The following is a 20,755-nucleotide window of genomic DNA, read 5'->3' on the forward strand; positions in this document are numbered from 1 at the left end:
GCGGGGCTTTGCCAACACTCGTTCTGTTTCTGTAAGTGAGACCCACAGCTTTCCTAGTACGGTTTGTTTTTTTGTTTGTTTTGTGTCTGCCTCTCTCTCTCTTTTTCTTTCCAAACTGTGTCCTTTCAATGCACTTGGGATTTCCTGTGCTAAAGTATCTTCTAGAAAAACTTACATGATAATGAGAGAAGAGAACACTACAGAACAGAGAAACAAGAAACAAAGGCAGAACAATCCCGGTCCGAGCATCTCCTGCGAGGGCTTCCCGGAGCGAGCCCGCCAGACATGTGGCCTGTGCTCAGAGTGTTCGTCTCGTCTGTCTGTGACATCTGTCTTTGTGCTGGGCATTACCGAGCCCTGGAGGTTATCGTGAATGCCAGTTGTGCGAAATAAGTGCCGCTGACAGGATTTAAAGGCTCAGACTAACCTTTCTAATCCACCTATTTCCGTTCGGTGCTTCAGGCCAGGTCTCTTCTGGGAGAATATGCTACATCCTTGCTTCTGTGATGGGAGCTGCAACAATTTCCTGAACGTCAGTCAAAGCCTCTCTCCTTGAGGAGCGGGAGAAATTCAGGATTTCTCCTTCTGACTAGATGGGGAAGGAGCTATAAAAAATTTTGCAAATGAGATGAGTGTTGGTATTTTTGCCACAACTCCTGCTTGTGTGCTCTCTCTCTCTCTCTCTGACAAATAAATAGATAAATAAAAATAGTTTTTAGAAAAGAATATAGGGACGCCTGGGTGGCTCAGTGGGTTAAAGCCTCTGCCTTCGGCTCAGGTCATGATCCCAGGGTCCTGGGATCAAGCCCCGCATTGGGCTCTCTGCTCAGCAGGGAGCCTGCCTCCCCCCACCCTCTCTGCCTGCCTCTCTGCCAACTTGTGATCTCTGTCAAATAAATAAATAAATAAATAAATAAATAAATAAATAAATAAAATTTATAATCCCTTTCCTCTTACATTATACTAATCAATGAAAGTAATTCTGAATTTAAAAAAATCTATCTAGAGATAAATTAATTCGCCAATAATTTATTAAAATCATTTCACCCAATATGGAGTAAAAGCTATGTTGGGCATTATTCTCAGCGCTGGGGGTATAGAATAGACCAAGCCCCTGCCCTCCTGGATCTTCTATCCTGTGGGTGGAGAAACAGAAAATAGTCACATAGATAAATATGTACGATGTCGAGAGGTGGTAAGTACTAGGAAGAATAACGCGAAGTAAAGAGATAGGGAACTAGGGTGATGGACAGCAAGGTACTGTTTTATCGAGGACGGCCACAGAAGGCCTCTCAGGTAAGGGGATATCTGAGCAGAGGTCTGAGCCAAGCGCATGAATGAGTGAGCCATGTTGATATCTTGAGGAAGACTGACCCAAGCGGAGAAAATAGCAGCTAGGTGTAGACACGAAGGTACTCAGGATATTCACAGAAACTTTTATGTTATAGTGAAGATTGGATTCCTTTCCAATGAGATAAAAATTTGCTGGAGAGGTCTGCATAATGTGTTGGGTCCGTAATCAAAGGAGTGAGACTGATACAAAGCGAAGGTCAAGCAAAGCTTTATTTCTCGCCAAGCACCGAGAATCGAACTGACCGGCCAGGGCCGTCTCTTGTGAAGAGGCGACCTCTCTCTGCCTTACAGACTAGCTTTTAAGGGCAAAGGCCATGTGGTTGGGCCTGGCCATGCACAGGTAGCCAATGAGATTGTAACACACAGAGAAACCTGCACAGTCATGCTAAGTCACACATAAGTGACCAATTAAATCATTTGAATTACAGTTTACCCTATAGTAGATATTTGAACTAGCCTATCACCTTGGTCAGAATTGGCGCCCAAAAGGCGCCCAAAGGGCAGGACCCATACTCCTTGGTAGCTAGGGAGACAGTATGTGGGCCCCCACCGATTGGATACCTCCACCTGGCCTGACCCACCCTTGTATTTGGGCTTTGTTACCTGGGACCGGTGTCTGGGACTTGTTTTTTAAGTAAGTCCCCCGGGGGAGAGGGGGCAGGGACAGTTTAAGTTTTACTGTATAAACAACAAAGTCATTCAAAGTCATTGTTTAACCGGATGGAATCCTCGGGCTAAATAGGCCCTTACAAAGGGAGTAACAATTTCACTGATGCCTTTAAAGGATCAGTTTTTTTGGTACTATTAAAAACAATCTGAAGGGACAAAGGAGAAAGCAGTTTGACTAGTTAGGAGGCCATTCTAGTAAGTCTAGGAAGACTGGATTAGACAGGAGTGGTAGTGCTGGTGATAGTACTGAGTGGTGATTGGATTCTGGAACTATTCTGAAGATAGAGCCAATAGGAGTGGCTGAAGATCGAATGTGAGGTAGGAGGACACAAGAGGAGTCAGGAATTGACTGGGGTCGTACCTCAATAACCAGCAGTTGCTGTTTGCTGAGGTGGTTAAGACTGGAATAGGGACAGGTTTGGTGGTTGGTAGAGAGGCTCAGGAGATCAGTTTTGGGACATGTTCAGTTTGAGCTGCCCATTAGATATCCAAGTGGAGATAGGCAGTTGGATAAAAGAGTCTGAAGTGTGAAGGTGAGGTTGGGGCTAGAGGAAAAAAAAATGTGAGTGTAATGAGTAGTATAGGTAGTTTGAAAGTTATGGGATTATAGGAGAACATCCATGGAATGAGCAGAGAGAGGAAAGTAGAGATCTGGGGAATGAGTTCTGGATGTCCCCTAAGCTTACCAGTTGGGAAGGAGATGGAGAGGGAGTGGTTCATGAAGTAGAAGAAGGCATGAGAGGGAATGCTGTCACAGAGGGGAAGATATTGTTCCAGCAGTAGAGAGATGGACTTTGCTAACTGCTGTTGGCTTGAGTAAGATTAAATGTTGAGAAATGGCTATTGGATTTGGGCATGGGATTTGGAGGTCAATGGTGACCTTGATGAGAACATTTTTAAAGGAATATTAAGAACAAAACTCAACAGGAGTGGGTTCAAGAGAGAATGGAGTAGAGCAAATAGTGGTGTTTTATGTGGACAACTTTCCTGAGGAACTTTGCTTTAAAGGGGTGGGGGGGGCATGGAAGAAGCTCTGGGGTTAAGGGGGGGATTTTTATTTCTTAAGATAGGAGCTGTCAAGGCACATTTTTATGCTGATGGGAGTTTTCAAGAGAAGAAAGAGAACAGATAACCCCCTGGGAAGAGGGGACAATGGCTGGCAGAAGGGGTTGAGATGTCTTCCACAGATGGAGTATTTGGTAAATTCAAATGTGCTGATAAAAATATGGAGAGGTGACTTGGTAGATTTGGTGGTGGGAGGCTTTGGAAGATCATAGGATTAGAGTAAGGAGAGAAAGGAGGAGCAGGAGGCTTGAGGAGAAAGGAGTATGAGGGAAGAGGTAGAGTGAATTGACCACACCAGTGTTTTTTAGGCTTCCCTGTGCTCCACAATGACAAGGGGCCTTGTTATAACATTTGGTGCTGGGTCTCATTGTGAAAGTTTCTGATTCATTTAGGTCTGGGGAGATGTCCAAGAATTTGCAACTGTGACAGATTCCCAGGTGATGCTCCTGCTGCTGGTCCTGAGATGAGACCTTGGGAACCACTGCGCTTGGGGCTGGGCTGGAATGGCGGAGCAGCACAGAAGGCTTCCCTCTGCCTGGCAGTCATGCAGGTAGTGTGAATCCAGTCAGCGTAGTCTTGTGTTTTTCTGCAGCCCTGTTCAGCAGCTCAGGAGCTGGCAACAGTAGGCACAAAGTTGGACTTCACCAGAAAAAAAAATGCAGAACTGGTGTGACTAGTGTATTTGGGAAGATTTCCTTACCTGTGACGTCCTTGTAGTCTGAAAATGCTGTTTCTACATCTTCCATTTGAAATAGAAAGGACTTCAACTTATGCATCAACATGGATGGGACTGGAGGAGATTATGCTAAGTGAAATAAGTTGAGCAGAGAAAGTCAATTATCATACGGTTTCATTTATTTGTGGAACATAAGGAATAGCATGGAGGACATTAGGAGAAGGAAGGGAAAAATGAAGGAGGGTGCGGAAATCAGAAGGGGAGACGAACCATGAGAGACTATGGACTCTGGGGGACAAAGTGAGTGTTTTAGAGGGGAAGGGGTCGGGGGTTGGATGAGCCCTGTGATGGGTATTAGGGAGGGCACGGATTTCATGGAGCACTGGGGTTTATATGCAAACAATGAATCTTGGAACCCTACATCAGAAACTAATGTGGTGACTACTATAACATAATAAAAAAATGAAACCGAAAGGATTAGAGAATCTGAGATTGAGAAAAAAGGAAAACGAAAGTTTGTGGTTGAAGTTTACTATTGTAGGACTTAGAAGTAAAATGGAGTAGTAGCCACCTCTGGTTTCCTATTGAAAGGGGGGAACATAAGCCCCCTTTTCCTAAAGTATCTGCTAACCATGCTGTTTCTGTGATCTCCAAAATTGTGAAATATACTTTGAAAAACTAAAATTTGGTTGTTCTGGATTTTATAAGATTACTTCCATCACACAGAATTTTAACAATATTCTATGTTCTTTGCAAATGTTCATGCCCTCCTGCAAAAAATAAGTGGTTAAGTGCAGAGCCTTACACACAGGAAGTGAGTTCTGGAAGTGACAACTCAGCTGTTTGAGTGGGGGCCCCAGCTCGATCGAATAGAAAAAAAAGAACTGACTTCCATAATAAAGTACAGTATTATTTCAGATCTCATATGTTAAGCAACAATTTAAATATGGTAGATTTGCATATTAAGCAAGCATTAATTTTTAAGTCACTGATAGTTTTCTTTTTATTAAAAAACAAAACAGATTTTGTTGGAGCCGGGTGTGATCCAGGATGTGCTAGCAGCTGGCAGTCACCTACAACTGTTGGAGCTTCTCAATTTATGTTCCCACTATCTCATCCAGGTAGGTGAGCTTGCGTCCTGCTACTGTGCCCTTCCTATCCCTTCCCCTGCAGTCATCAGCTGTACCTGCTGCTCCCTGACCTGTGCCTAGACAAGTAAAATGGAAGTAAGGGACATGAGGCTTAGTGGTGGTAGAATTTCTCCAGGACACTGAGAGGCTGAGAGGCTCCCAGGAGGGCGGCTGCAGCTCTCCTGGCCTATCTCAGAACCTCCAACCTCCCCGCCCAGCCCAGGTCCTCACTGCTCTTGCGTAGCAGAGTAACTCAACAACCCTGCTGCAGGTGTATTGCTGGGGCCCCGGGAGATGACACTGGGAAGGGGCTTCATTTGAAGCAATGTTGTCTGGCTGCAGGAACAACCCCAAATTCACAAAAAATTGAATAGTCCGTGACGATTTCAGCAGCAGTAGCTAATATATCACAAAGTCGTATATAATTAAGTACCATATGAACTTTCCAGGCAATAAGTGCTGGAAAAGGGGTAAATGATCTATGTATTCTTCCCCTGGTTTGCTGGGATCAGGAAGGGCTCTGGGAGGGGCGGAGAGAAAACGCCCGTCCTCTGGGCACCGATGCTTCACATTCAGTCCTCCTAACATCTTTGCACATTTTTATATGTGAAAAATCAGAGATTTAAAAGGTACCCAGCTTGCCTGAGGTGATAGAGCTGGTGAGTGATAGGCCTTTCCGATTCCGAAGACCATTTTTTCCTTCCTGGATAAAAACTTTTTGGTTCATTAGGAAGACACGGGACATCTTAGGCAGACAGTAAGGCTGTGAGGCTTTTATTTTACAGAGTTACGTACTGACTCCCTGTGTTGGAGGCCTCTTAGTTCCTCCACTGGCACGAGTTTTTACTTGCACTTGTTACAGCATTACAGCAACAGGGAAAATACATTTTTAACAATGACAAATCCATACGATTTAATTTTACTATCCTTGTGCATATGACATATGAGTACGTATAAAAACCCTATTTGTTTTCCTGCCCATTATTTTATTTTCTTCCTAGTCATTTTCTCTAATTCCAAATGCAGGCGTATTATTGACTTCTGTCACTCAGGAGGTCGTTTCTCAAGCTCTTTCTCATGTATCATCTTATTTCGTCTTCTCAGCAACCCCGGGAAATAGGAACCAAAGCTTCCCTGTGAGATAGTGTGACAGGTGTCAGCCACGTTCACCTGAGGAGCAGTTCAAACACAGTACATGAAAGCTTTACCATCATCTCCTTGCATTTAATCTAACAGTGAATGTTTAACTATTATTATCTGATTTCCCTTTCTTTTCCCCTCAATATTGTTGGGTGGTATGGGAGAGCTGTTGTTAATCCCTTTCTGAGAGTAGCAAATGGGAATAACAAAGAAAGGTTACAAGACTTTGGAGATGTGTGTTTGACTTGTGAAATTGAAATTATTTTTATTTGACATTTTTACATCAAATATGGCAACTTGAGCCTTCAGTATCATCAACTGATTCACTTTTTCCATGGCAGGTGATAGTCAATGGTGTATGTTGCCAAAAGTTGGGTTATGGTGCTCATTATCATGATGCCTGTTAAAATGGTGTGTATATACAGGTGTGATGTGTGTGTGTGTGTGTGTGTGTGTGTGCGTGTGTGTGTTTACCTACCCCTGTAATTTGTATAAACAAGAATTCTAGATGAATATCAGAAGTTCATGGGTATTTCCCCCTATCCCAGCAGATGAATTTGTTGAGATATCTAGTGACTTGTACACTTTAGAACTTAATTTTTACAGTTCTTTATTTTTTTTTTAAAGATTTTTATTTATTTATCTGACGAGAGAAATCACAAGTAAGCAGAGAGGCAGGCAGAGAGAGAGGAGGAAGCAGGCTCCCTGCTGAGCAGAAAGCCCGATGTGGGGCTCGAACCCAGGACGCTGGGATCATGACCTGAGCCGAAGGCAGCGGCTTAACCCACTGAGCCACCCAGGCGCCCCAACAGTTCTTTATTTTGTTGAAGAAAAAAATGTAGCCTGCATACAGATATATTTTGTGGACAGTTTGCTTATTATTAGCCTACTTGATCAGTGGTTGAAATTTTCACTTTCTTTTCTCCAATGTTTTCATTTTGTTCTTCCATGGAACTTTATTTTTCCTTTTTATCCATGATGTTCCAAGTTGTCCAAATTGTGGAAGGAAACTGGGACTTGGAATCAAAGCCGTGTGTATGTAGAAATCTCATGTCAGTCTTTTGAAAATCCATACCATTCCTCTCTTCTATAGGATTGTAAACTTTCCAAGCTGGGTCAGTCTGCTTTCATATTTTGACCTAGTTTTACAACTATACCTATCTACAGTGTTTTGGTATTATTGCTCAGCTGATTCTTAATTTCATATGGGACCATTTTATTGGGTATATAAGAATGTTTTTTATTAAAATGAAAAATCTTTAGTGCTCAAAATATACTTAGAAGTTGTGCCTTATCAGGGTGCCTGTGCAGCTCAGTCGGTTGGGTGTCAGACTCTTGATTTCAGCTCAGGTCATGATCTCAGGGTTGTGGGATCGAGACCTGCATCGGGCTCCATGCTCAGCACAGAGTCTGCTTGTCCCTCTCCCTCTGCTTCTCCCCTTGCTTGCGCTCTCTCTCTCAAATAAAAAATTACGGACTCCTGGGTGGTTCAGTTGGTTAAGCATCTGCCTTCAGCTCAGATCATGATTCCAGGGCCCTGGGATTGAGCCCCAAGTCAGGCTCTCCTGCTGAGGAGAAACGGGGGAGCCTGCTTCTTCCTCTGCCTCTGTCCCTGCTTGTGTGCTCTTTCTCTCTCATTCTATGTCTCAAACAAATAAACTCTTAAAAAAGGGGGGGGGGCACCTGGGTGGCTCAGTGGGCTAGGCCTCTGCCTTCAGCTCAGGTCATGGTCTCAGGGTCCTGGGATCGAGCCCCACATTGGGCTCTCTGCTCAGCAGTGAGCCTGCTTCCCGCCCTCTCTCTCTGCCTGCCTCTCTGCCTACTAATGATCTCTCTCTCTCTCTCTCTGTCAAAAAAATGAATAAAATCTTTTAAAAAAAGAAGAAGAAGAAGAAGAAGAAAAGAAGTTGTGCCCTGTCAATCAAGGCTAACATCTTTTCCATTCTTGCTCAGTACTTTTTCCAACTAGGGGTTTGTGAGGCTGTTCTCCCCTCCTAAGATGTCTGGTCTTGTTTGTTACTCTCAAGTTACCACAGTTTCTTTGGTTTCTCCCAGAGTCGTGAAAGATAGACCTCTGCTCTGCTCTGATACCTCCTGTTGCCCTCTGGTGCTCATTCATAGCCGAGGAGAACCCCTGGGTTGACCCTCACTGAGTCTCTGGGCCATCAGCTGTTACCTTGGCCTGAAACTCCTCTGTACAGGTGTAAATGCTACCGCTGCCCCCCCAGCAAAGGAAGGGACACCTTGAGGCCACTGCATGCTCTCCTTTTTTCTTGCTTTTCCTTGGGGAGGCTCCTGAGAGCAGGGCCCTCAAACTGCAGGAGCACTGCCCCTCTGTCTGTGAGGATAGCCATTGTATTAGTCTCCTGTGCTGTGGAGACTTCACCTTATTCATTTTTAGTTCCCAGGCCCCCTGGATGGCAGGCCCTTGTGAACACACAGGTTCTTAGTTTGTGGAAAAAAGGGGGAACCTAGCAGTGCAAAAGGTGTGTGTTGGTGGGGGAGGGGGCTCAGGGCAGGCAGTGGCTACAGCGACAGCCTCCCAACCACAGCCTGGGTTTGTATCCGTCCTCACCCGCTTGGCCACGCAGTTCCAGAGGACACTCCTGTGGGGCCTGTCTTGTTAGTGTATTCTTTTTTTAAAAGATATTTATTTATTTGAGAGAGACAGACAGTGAGAGAGAGAGAGAGCACAAGGAGGGGGAGGGACAGAAGGAGAAGCAGGCTCCCCACTGAGCAGGGAGCCCGATGCTGGGCTCAGTCCCAGGACCCTGGGATCATGACCAGAGCTGCAGGCAGACGCTTAATGACTGAGCCACCCAGGTGCCCCCGTTAGTGTATTCTTAGTATGCATGACCTGTTGGACTTTTATCTGCTATCTGAGATCCAGGTCCAAATAAAATGTGAATGCTCCTTCCCTTCTCCTCTTTCTGCTCTCCTTCCTTGTACATTGTGCTTTAAAAAAAAAAAAAAATTCACCAGAAAGGTGCAATTTATTAAATTCATTAAAGAGCAGTTATTGTCTTCAAAACGGATCTGGTAAAATGCTCAAATTACTTTGCTTTTCAGAGTATACCTGTTTCTCTACATGCCACTTGCTATGTTCAGTCTTATCAAGGAAACTCTGCAGCCCCTCGTCAGGGGTGATGGGCTACGGATGTAGTACTGCCATGTGCCCCTTGATTTACTGAGTTCTGTGGGCCAACCTTTCAGACTTTTTGAATCCAGTTTGTTTTCACAAACTCTGATTTTTCCCAGACTTTCTGAATGAGCTGCTGAACCTCTCCACCTAAATATCACATGCGGAATCCAAACTTAACGTGAGAAAACCTGTCATTTTCTCTAGTGATGATACCGTTAATCTGTTGGTTTTCTAGAAATTTGGACATTGCCTTAGACTCCTTCCTCACCATCATACCCAATCAGTTCCCAGGCTGAGCTGATTCTACATCCCAAATAGCTCTCAGACCTGATCCTTTTCTTCAAGGCTAAAGCCCTTAACCCTTTTGGGGGCTCTCATCGTTACTGGCTCTAGATTATAGAGAGTTCCTCATATCCTCCTGAGGGGTCTCCGTGCTCCTAGCCTTACTCCACGCCAAACCATAGTCCCCCGAGCCTTCATTACCTTTCTCAGAATGGGGAAACAGGCTGTCGAGGGGCCTCTCATTATCACGTGTTTTGGACAGTGGTTCTCATTTCCCCTCTGTTAAGGAACCCTGTAAAGCAGGTGAGTATTCTTTTGTTTTTACAGAAGGGAAAACTTAAATTCAGAACTAGGGTGTTGATCCAGTGGAAACACTGATGAGTGCCCCTGATGACCATTCTAGAGCTGACCTTAGGTCATCTAGAGATGACCTTAGCCTGATCTTTGAGGCCAGGCTTGTTCCTCCCTAGCCTCCCCTGCAGCCTTAGTGCCTTTCCTAGTCCGGTGTGCTCTGGCCTCTCAGGTGACTTTTCATTCTGGGACTTGCCATTAGACGAGAAGGCTAGGTGGCATGCAGAGCCTCTCAGTCTTCTTTCGATTGTACCAAGGAGCAGGAGTAGGGGAAACATCGTGCACACACTCCTCCTCCACCCTCTCCTCTGCTGATGCACCTGTCAGAAGATGAAGGGAACTGGCCACTGGGTTTTGGGTTGTATCCCCTGAAAGTGATGCGTTAGGAGATACACACTTTGCTGAAAGTGTCCTTTTTTGTAGTTAGCTTTCAAAAAAAAAAAAAAAAAATTTTACATTTTGTACCACTTCTCCCAAATAGTAAATGGTATATCCTATTATTTAATTAGCAAGTGTGTGTTTGTTTGCCAAGTATCAGCCTTTACTATGATATGCAATTTAAATATATTGACAAGAGAGAATGGTCATGTACACTTTGTAAAGAAGGCCACCCAAGTGGTGAATAAATCCCTTTGGAGAGAACATGCTTAGTATCTCTTCCTAGACAGCAGGTGGCACTATGAATCCACCAGAATTCAGTAGTTAATTTAAAGCAAAAAAAAAAAATCAGAAAAAATGAAAAGAAAAATTATTTATTTTGCTACATATTAGTCTTCTGACCTAATCAGTAAAAAAGTCATTATTCACACCACACTGGGCAATATGCACTGTAATTTTTAACAAATAATAGGAAACTGTTAATGTGTTCACAGGAAATACAGTTTTGTCTTGGGCTACTGTGGTCATTTATCACTGCACTTTGTGAAATCACTCATTTGTTCTAATTTGAATGTAAATGACTCTAAGGTTTTACAAATAAGGTGACAGACTCACATAAATGTAATTGCAGGGTTCATCTCCCTCTTTTTATATATCACTCATTAGGTTATGAATTAAATACATCGTATTAAACCAGGGGCATGTCCAATGATGATATTGTAATGGCAAATTACTCTATGCTATTAGAGGTGTATTTTTTATTCATGGACATTAATTTGTCATTAAGCGGCATTAGTTTAGCACTTTTATGTGAAAGACGTGACCTGAAAGAGGAGACGTGCTGCCGGGATGGGAGAGGGAAGGGACATGCGCGCTCTAGGTAGAGTGTTTTATCACCGCAAGGAAAACAGGGGAGCATTTGTTTTATTATTTTTTTCATTTGTTTTATTTCCTGCTTTTATAAGTGTAAAAGATCATCACCAAATCGAAGGCGTCGTTCTGCTTACAGTGTGCACATTTGGATCATCTAGTAAAGCAAAGTCAAAATCTTACCATTAATCATTCGGAAGCCAAGAACGTACAGGAGCGGGAGGGAGCCCGCGGCTTCCCGCCCTAAATCTCCCTCCTCTGTGACTGATGCTTATTAGTCATCCCTTGTCTTCATTTAGTCTTACACTAAATGGGCTACCATGAGAATTAGTCATTTTTCTCTCTTCAGTGAAGGTACAAAGGTTTAAAGAATGTTATTCTCTCATGAGGGTATTAGGAAGAATTCTGGATATTTTGCTCCTTTTTTTTAATGAATGGAGATTTTCCTGTTCTTTTTCCAAGAATATATTTTTTCTGCTTCCCATTTTGAGGAACACCGGATCCTTGAAATAGCTTCACAGAAGCTGCAAGTATTCAACTGCTGTTTTTGCATCAATTTCCTCCTGGGTTCCTGTGGTTGGAGAAGGTCTTACTGACCTCAGTTTCCGGCAGGGTTCTCGAAGGCAGCTACCAGGCCTGACCCCGTCCCTGTCTTCCTTCCCTTCTCATCATGTGAGCTCAGTATGTATATTTGTCAGCTTGGGCAGCCATACCGAAATGGCCCAGGCTAGATGATTTAAGCAACACACATTTATTTCTCATAGTTCTGGTCACTGGAAGTCCCAAGGGGGCAGCATGGTTGGGTTCTGGTGAGAGCTTTCCTCCTGGCTGGCCGATGACCTCCTTGCTGTGTCCTTGCCTGGTACACAGATAGCAGGCTCTCTGGTGTCTCTTCACATAAGGATAACCCTGTCCCGTGAGCCCCACCCTCATTCACTCTTCTGAATTACCTCCTAATTACCTCCCAAAGGCCACATCTCCAAATACCAGCACGTGGAGACTTAGAGTTTCAACGCAGGAATTTGGGAGGGACACATTTTTCAGTGAACCACAGTGTGTATCGGGGGGAATGAATGTGCCTCCGTTCAGTAATTTTGTCCTACTTGTTTAATATTGAAATTTTGTGTTATGAGAGGAAAATATGTTACTAAGTCGGTCCTTTTTTTTTTTTTAAAGATTTTATTTATTTATTTGACAGACTGAGATCACAAGTAGGCAGAGAGGCAGGCGGAGAGAGAGTGGAGGAAGCAGGCTTCCTGCTGTGCAGAGAGCCAGATACAGGGCTCGATCCCAGGACCCTGAGATCCCAGGACCCTGAGATCCCAGGACCTGAGCCAAAGGCAGAGGCTTTAACCCACTGAGCCACCCAGTGCCCCACTAAGTCAGTCTTTCATTAGTTTTACTCATTGAATACATTTTTGTAAGCTGAAAATACTTTCTGTGGGGACTGCATTTGGCACTGAGGATCTTGCATATTTTGCAGTAATATAATAAGGTTGTCATTTTTAAACTAAAGTAATACTACAATGACTTATAGAAGGTTATCTCTTCCAAACAATGTATTATTATAATTTTAATTATTAAATTAACAGTATCTTCTAAATACATAATATATAGTGGGTGTGCTGAATAGAATAATTTGTCTTCAAGGTTGAGAAGAAGTTAGAACTCACGCTCATTTTTCTCCAACACTGATCTATTTTTTTCCACATTAGATAAGACAGATGATTGTATCAACATATATATTTAATATGCCCCTAATCAAATACACCCACTGCATGCTGCTCCATAGTTCACTGGAGCTGATACTCTTGTATTTGGAGAAAAAGTACAAAGTCTGGAAAAAATATTACAAATGGTTTCATCTTCTGGATGTTTTTTTAATCAGTAAAAATGATCAGAAAGGATGGAAATGTATCAGTCCTAGTTAATTATAGCTAACTACTGATTATTTGTTCTAATCAAGAGTGTTTGCTATCTGGCACAGAATATCGTATTTGCCAAATATCATTCATATTCGGCTCTTATATCATGAGATCCTTTAGTAGCCATTTTAGAATCCCAGTTAATTTTTTCATATGCTATTAGGTTGACTTTTATTCCCTAAATCCATTACAAAGGAGGTCAGTGGTAACAGCCCAGAGGCATGCTGAGGGGCCAGGCAAGTCATTTTGGCATTTTAATTTATTATGTGGATATTCTGAGGTTGACTCTGTCATCCTTGTTTGTAAGTTTTTAATGAGAAAAAAGATTGTCTTGAAGGCTTTTTCTAATGCTACTAATTTTTATTCTAAGTGAACTATTGCCAGCTGGGCCAGTTCCTGGGATTGAGCCCTGCACCAGGCTCCCAGGGAGCCTCCTTCTCCCTCTGCCCCTGCTCTCGCGCTCTTTCTCTCAAATAAATAAATAAAATCTTTAAAAAAATAAATAAAATGAAATTACTTCCAGCATATTTTTCTCAAAAGTAAAGTGTTTCCAATGTTTTATTAATGCCAGAGTTCAGAATCAATACACAAAGCAAACAAATATCAATCTCATTTAATTCTATTTTTAATACTTGGAAATTAGGGACATTACAAGAACATCTGGGTTTCGTTTGAGATATTCATCCTTCCACCCACCATTCCCCTGCAGATCTTACTACCCAGAGTTAAGTGTTTGGCCTTTTCACTAAGGTTAAACAGCCTTTCTGCTCCATACTCCATCAGGTACCTTCTGTGTTTCCTGTGGTTTCAGTGTTCCTTCTGCACTGGCTCCTCCCTTTCGTTTTTTAAAATAGGATCAATAAGATGGGAGAAACTTTTCTTCCTCTCTCAGTATCGCAACCCTCTTCCATTCACTACCAAACTGTGATCAGTGCCTGTACTTCCTTATCTTCCATTCATTCTTCAGTCCTATTGAACTCGACCCTCTGCCTCATTACTCCTCAACAGCTGTCTAACAAAGGTCCCAAAGCCGCCTAATTATCAAACACAGTGGGCCCCTCATGGTGTCCTAATGGGACTGCTCTCCAACATTTCCACACTGGGAGCTCCACTCTCTGCTACAGTTTTCTTTTCTCAAGACTCTCTCCTAATTCTTCTTTTCATTCAGATCCTATATAAGCTCTGCTTTGAGCAGCTCCTTGACTCTCCCTCCAGGCTCTCTCCCTAGGCTCCACGGCTCCACGCTGGTACGCTTTGCTTACAGCGCTCTCTTTCATCCACAGGCGGAGGGCTGGCTACTTTATTGCAGTCTCCTCTCCCTAACGCCAGACCCCTGTGCTCAGCCAGCATTTGCACGTGGCCTCCCACAAGCGCTTCATATTCATCTGTACCCTGATTCACACACCTGCTTCTCCTCCTCCTCTTTGTTAGGGACCTATCATCAGTCTGTATTATCTTTCTGGAGCATTCCTGCAACAGCTCAGCTGTGCCCCTTGCCCATTATCTAACGATAATCAATACTTTGCTGTACAAATCTAAGTTACTTTTGTGGCCCACAAAACAGTTTATTTCCCTAAAACCCAAGCTGGATCCTTGTCTCCTTGTTACTTAATAGGTTTCCAACCTTGTTCTTTCTCTTTCTTGTATCCCTTATGTGTTCTATTCTTACGGTACCCAAGAACAGCATGTTCTATCATTTTAAAGCTAACTGTGTAATCAGCATTTCCTCTTGGGTATCCCAGGGCACATGAACTTTTTGAGTATGAACTCAAATCAGAAACCAGGAGTCATCCTAAAATCATTCATCTCCTTGGGCCATACATATGCTGTCACCAAGACCTTTCAAATCTACCTCTTTTTAATTTTCTTAAACATACTTTTTAAGAGTAGTTTTAGGTTTGCAACAAAATTGAGAGGAAGATACAGACATTTTGTATTAATACCTCTGCCCCCACATAGGCGTAACTGCCCTCATTATCAGCATCCTCCACCGAAGTGGCGCATTTGCTACTGTCGATGAACCTATATGGATATGTCATTATCACTCAGAGCTCACCATTTACATTATATGGTTCACTCTTGCTGTTATCCATTTTTGGGGTTTGGACAATGTATACTGAAATGTATCTGCCATTATAGTATCATGCAGAGTAGTCTTACTGCCCTAAAATTTTTCTGTGCTTTGCTTATTCATCCCTTACTTCCCCACCTCAACCTGGCAACCACGGATCTTTTTACTATCTATATAGTTCGGTCTTTTCCAGAATATTGTGTAGTTGGAATCATACAGAATGTAGCCTTTTCAGATTGGCTCCTTTTGCTTACTGATATGTATTTAAATATCTTCTGTGTCTTTTCATGACTTGATAGTTCATTTCTTTCTTTTTCCCCCCAAGATATTTATTTATTTATTTGTTTATTTGAGAGAGAGAGAGTGCAAGGAGTGGGGGGGGGGGAAGCAGAGGGGGAGGACTGAGAGGAGAAGAGAATCTAAAGCAGACTCTGCACTGAGCGTGGAGCCCACCATGGGGCTTGATCTTAGGAGCCTGAGATCATGACCTCAGCAGAAACCGGGAGTCTAATGCTTAACTGACTGAGCCACCCAGGAACCTTAATAGCTCATTTCTTTGTATCGCTGAATAATATTACATTACTGGGATGTACCTCAGTTTATTTATCCTCTCACCTACTGAAAGACTTCTTGGTTGCTTCCAAGTTTAAGCTGTTAAGAATAAAGCTGCTATGAATACTTGTGTACAGGGTTTTGTGTGAAACCCCTTAATTTTAAATCCCTCTCATTCTCTCCATTTCTTTTACTGCTATTACTATCTTAGTTTGAACTTTCATTATCTCCTGGACTAAAGAATCTTCCACCTACCCAATGAACCTGCCTTTACTCTTGCCACACTCAAAATTCTGTTTGATTGACATGTAAAAATAGCTTTTAAAAATTCTGGTTGATTTGTAAAAAAAAAAAAAAATAACCTGATTACGTCACAGTCATGTCTAAAATAATTCCGTAGTCCGTGGTTCATCACAGGCTCAGGATAAGGTTCATTCCTCCTAATCTGACACACAGATCCCACCTTTATTATGAAACTTCCTATCTCTTGAGGCTTTTTGTTTGTTTGTTTGTTTTAAACAATTTACCACCCATGTGCAATGCCACAGTCATTATGAACTTCATGCATTTCTCTGTACCTTAAACTCTTTGAATGAAGCCTCTTTCTCCATGGATTATTCTTCCTTCGTTTTGTCACCTTATGAATTCCTCTTTAAGTACTTTACTCATATGTTATCTCCTCTTCCAGAGTTGCCTGGTCAGTCCACCTAGCTGGAGTCAAATTTCTCTCCTTTTCATTCATTATGAGTAGTCTTCTGGGGTGCTGATCACACCATATTGTTCATGTTGATTTACTTATCTATCTCCCCATGATATAAGTTCATGTCCCAGAGTTATATGACCTTGGGCAAACTGCTTAACTGTTTTGCCCCCAGTCCTCGTCTGTAAAATATAGATACAGTATCAGTATATAATCTACCTCTTGGCATGCTGGAGGATTCAGTGAGATAATGCATATAAAATATCCTACCTGCAGTAGGTACACTAGAAACCAGAGCCAAAGAATGGAATGATCACTTGTGAATTCCTCTGTTAGTTCTACCATTATCATCTTACCTGTTTCCCTCTCTCTTGTCTTCTTCCTTCATTCCTGGAAATGTCACAACTTTACTACCTACCTTTAATTGACAACATATTGGACGAGTCTATTCCTGAAAATTTTGAAAATAATCACCATTCTGTAAAAGGTATTTTTTTTTCTTTCAGCCACTTCTCTTTGATTTTATAAAATGGCATGCCTTGTCTTAGGGGAAAAAATTTGCAAATAATTTAAATGAAACATCAGCTCTCTCCCTGCCTCTGAATTGTGAAAACAACACACTGAAATTGTGCTTTAATAAACAGTAAAAGTTTGTAATACCAATGTAATACCAATGTAATATGTTGCTTTGAAAAGCAACATATTACGTTGGCATTACCGCTTTGTATCTAGGGAGTTTTGTTTTATTGTTTCTCCTGCCCTTCCTGTAAATAAAACATCTTGCCCCTTTCTCATATACAGAATCCAAGAAAGAAATGGAAAAAAAAAATCCACTTCATTTCTAGCTTAATGCATAGTAGCTGCTTAAAAACCCATGTTTGTTTGCAAATCCTTCTATGTGTGCCGTGAAAGTTCCCCGTGATAGGAACATTTTATAATGTAGTTGCATGATGTCCTGAGATCTCCTGACGAGGGAAGATAAAAGCAGTGCATTTGTTTAAAAGAAGGAACATGTGATCTATTCCTTCCTAGGAGACTGCTACTCACATGTCCACCTCCCTCCAGCTGTCTTTCCTTCCTAAACTTCTCTTTTACCCCTTTCTCATTCTTTAGCCACAAATGTCTTTAGAGCAGCTTTCTGGCCTTTTCTCACATTAAGGGATAATGTGTGATCAGGTCCTGGGAAGACGATTGCTTGTCTCTATCATTAATTCAGCTCTAGGTGCATCAGCCCCGTGCCTTCAGTATAATGTTTACTCACTTCCAGGGCTGGGATGAAGGACTAGGAATTAGTTCTGCTGCAAGAATAGACATACCTGGGCGCCTGGGTGGCTCAGTGGGTTGGGCCGCTGCCTTCGGCTCAGGTCATGATCTCAGGGTCCTGGGATCGAGTCCCGCATCGGGCTCTCTGCTCAGCAGGGAGCCTGCTTCCCTCTCTCTCTCTCTCTCTGCCTGCCTCTCCATCTACTTGTGATCTCTCTCTGTCAAATAAATAAATAAAATCTTTAAAAAAAAAAAAAAAAGAATAGACATACCTACATATTGCATACATACATGCATATATGTGTATGAGTTACTACATTTGTAGAGTCATTCCTTTCTTTACTCAAATGCTCAAATGCACAGTATGTATTAGTGGTTCCTAAACTTGACCACATGTGGGATCCCCTGAATGGCTGGTTAAAACAGTGCCACCACCAGAGGGACTCCTGGCCCCACTGCCAGAGTTTCTGATTCGTGAGGTCTGGCAAGGAAATTGTGAATCTGTGTTCTAACAAGTTCCCAACTGAATGTGATGTTACCAGTCTGGGACCACAGTTTGAGAACCACTACTTGAGATGCTCTTGCCACACCCTGTCACATCAGTTATGTGCCCCATAAACCGCTGCTCTTTGGACTTCCAAAGCATCATCATGTTCAAATAAATTCAAAAAGTTCAAATAAATTCAAATAAAAACAAACTAATAAATTATAAGTTTGTACTTATAAAAATATCAATATTATGTATCCTTCACGGCATCTAAAATTTAAAGTCAGAACAATGCAGATTTGAAACAAACAATTAAAAAACCCTCCAGTCCATTTTTATGGATAATAATGACAAAGACAGTCTATGTGGATAACTGGCAGATCATCAAAAGTCTGCAGAATTGAGCTAACTTTCACCACTCTGATTTTGTGCACCAGAGCTAAGTAAGGAAATAGATCATAATTACTTCTATGCTGTTCTTCAAAAAAAAAAAATAGTTGATGGTTACTGAAATTTTCTTTTTAAAGCCCTACTTGCATAGATAGACTATTTTCAATTAAAGAAAGAAAAGTATGTGTACATTAAGTTCCTCTCTGGTTCATAATTCAGTGGTAATTGCTCGATGTGCTGAGCCAGCTCTAGGGAACTTTGCAATAGCATTTTGTAGCTCATGGTGACGGGGACTAGAATTATTGATTGTTGACGTGGCCATGTCTCTGTGCTTCCTTCATGGATTTCCAGCTTACTACAGACTTTCCCAAGAACAATATAAAATTATTCATGAGCCTTGGATATTATGCATACAGCTGATTATGAAAATGTATTAGTAACCTAATTGTGGAATTCCTCTGTTATACACCACAATATTATTTAAATAGGCCTTCAAAGACTCCAAGAATTAGAGCACGTTGAGGTTTTTTCCCCTTGTAGTTTGTGCAATTGCTGCTAATATTTTGTTTTAGTTGAATCAGAATATTTCATATACATATTTATATAAATATAAGGATATATGGTTGCCCAGATATATGTGTATGTTTATCTACAAATATACTTCTATCTCTCTGTATATTTAAGCAGAGAGAAAAATAAGACATACCAGATAAAAATACCTGCCTTTACTGTATTTTACCATATCCACAAGTAATCTGGGCTGCATTGTCAATGAACTGCTCATTTTTTTCCTCTCATAAAAGTTAACTTTACCACATCGAACCTGATGTAAAATATTATAGAAAAAACTCACAGATCCCCTTGCATACATGATATACATGCTAATTTTTTCCCTATATCATTCATCCCAAGGCTATTAAAATGTTTGGGTTTTGTTTATTTGGTTGTTTGTTTCAACATGTTCCAAAGGGCCACCCCTTTCCCACACATCACAACAAAGCCTTTCATGCTGCTTCCTCGACTCCTGGAGTGTCATCCTTTTCTGCAGCACCAGGTCCTGTAGTCACGTAATACCTTGATTTATAACTAGGTTGTAATCCAAATAGGAAACAGGTGGAATCACAACTGGGTATGGTGCCTTGGATATTAATGGCCTGGCTCAGCAGTGGAATTTTTAAAGCTGTATACACTTTTTCGCCTTAATTATGCATTCATTAAAAGCTTTTATACCCAACAGAATAAAGTAAATATTTTTTGATCTCCATAGTGTGCTCCCAGACTGTAGATTTGCACAGCAGGGTCTTGATAATCTGAATAAATTGTATTTCCCCAAGGAGTTTATCTTTCAAAGAAGGTCATAAAGAAATGTAGCTCTTCCATCCTTAGATTTCTAATGTGCCTTTCAGCTATGTGTAATATAGAGCATGGGAACCAGGGTATGTTTTGGTAATACGTATTTGGTGATAGTCCAGTATAATGTCTCAACCTGTTCTCCTTTATCTCTGGTGAAGTCTTTCTTAAATACAAAAGAAATGAATGATTTTACATGACCGCTATGGTTTTTGCTGATAACTGAAGAAAAATTAAGACCACATTTGACATTCAGGTGTTTTCTTCCATTCACCCAGTCAGTAAATGAAATTCATGGAATACGCAAAGCTATAGTTTAAGCACTGTTAACGGCATTTTAAAAAGAGTGCAGTAATAAAAAGAGAGCTACTGTATGCTGAGCGCCTTCTACGTGGAAGACACTTTACATGTACTTTTGGGAATCCTTACCACAGATCACTTTTGCCCTTTTTTAGTTGAGAAAATTAGACTACGGTTAGCCGTTGGCTGAGGCCATCCAGATGGGTCAGGCTCAGATCACGTGCTTTTCCCCACACCTCGAAACTGAAGATGCAGCCCATTCCTGGTCACCACAACTGGAGACCTAGTGAAAAAGACAGGGAAAAGATAAAACTATAAACCCAAATATATATGCACAACCAACTGAGCTTATAATTTTTCTGAGTCATCAAGAGTAAGATGGGAAAACACCTGATCTTGAAGAACAGCCTAAAAATAACATATGATTGTGAAATTTTAAGCAATAAATTTTCTCCCTCTCTTGGGGCTGCTGTATTTATTTCCAGCGTGGCTGCCACATTCATCTCCGGTGTGGCCAACACTCTAGGAATGTACTTTAAAAATACTTGGGGCGCCTGGGTGGCTCAGTGGGTTAAGCCGCTGCCTTCGGCTCAGGTCATGATCTCGGAGTCCTGGGATCGAGCCCCGCATTGGGCTCTCTGCTCTCTCGGGGAGCCTGCTT

At 41.9% G+C, this 20,755-nt stretch overlaps 1 protein-coding gene across 7 annotated transcripts in view; it reads left to right on the forward strand.

The window, feature by feature from the left end:
* The window catches only part of KLHL32 (kelch like family member 32), a 254,553-nt gene that overhangs the window by 117,273 nt on the left and 116,525 nt on the right, over positions 1-20,755 (forward strand). For all 7 annotated transcript variants that reach the window (XM_047733263.1, XM_047733267.1, XM_047733264.1 and 4 more), the window contains one exon: positions 4,786-4,884. In XM_047733263.1, the coding sequence (XP_047589219.1) occupies positions 4,786-4,884 (99 nt within the window). The remainder of the gene's footprint in view (positions 1-4,785; positions 4,885-20,755) is intronic.

This window comes from Lutra lutra, chromosome 6 (assembly GCF_902655055.1).
Source record: "Lutra lutra chromosome 6, mLutLut1.2, whole genome shotgun sequence".
Taxonomy (NCBI): Eukaryota; Metazoa; Chordata; class Mammalia; order Carnivora; family Mustelidae; genus Lutra; species Lutra lutra.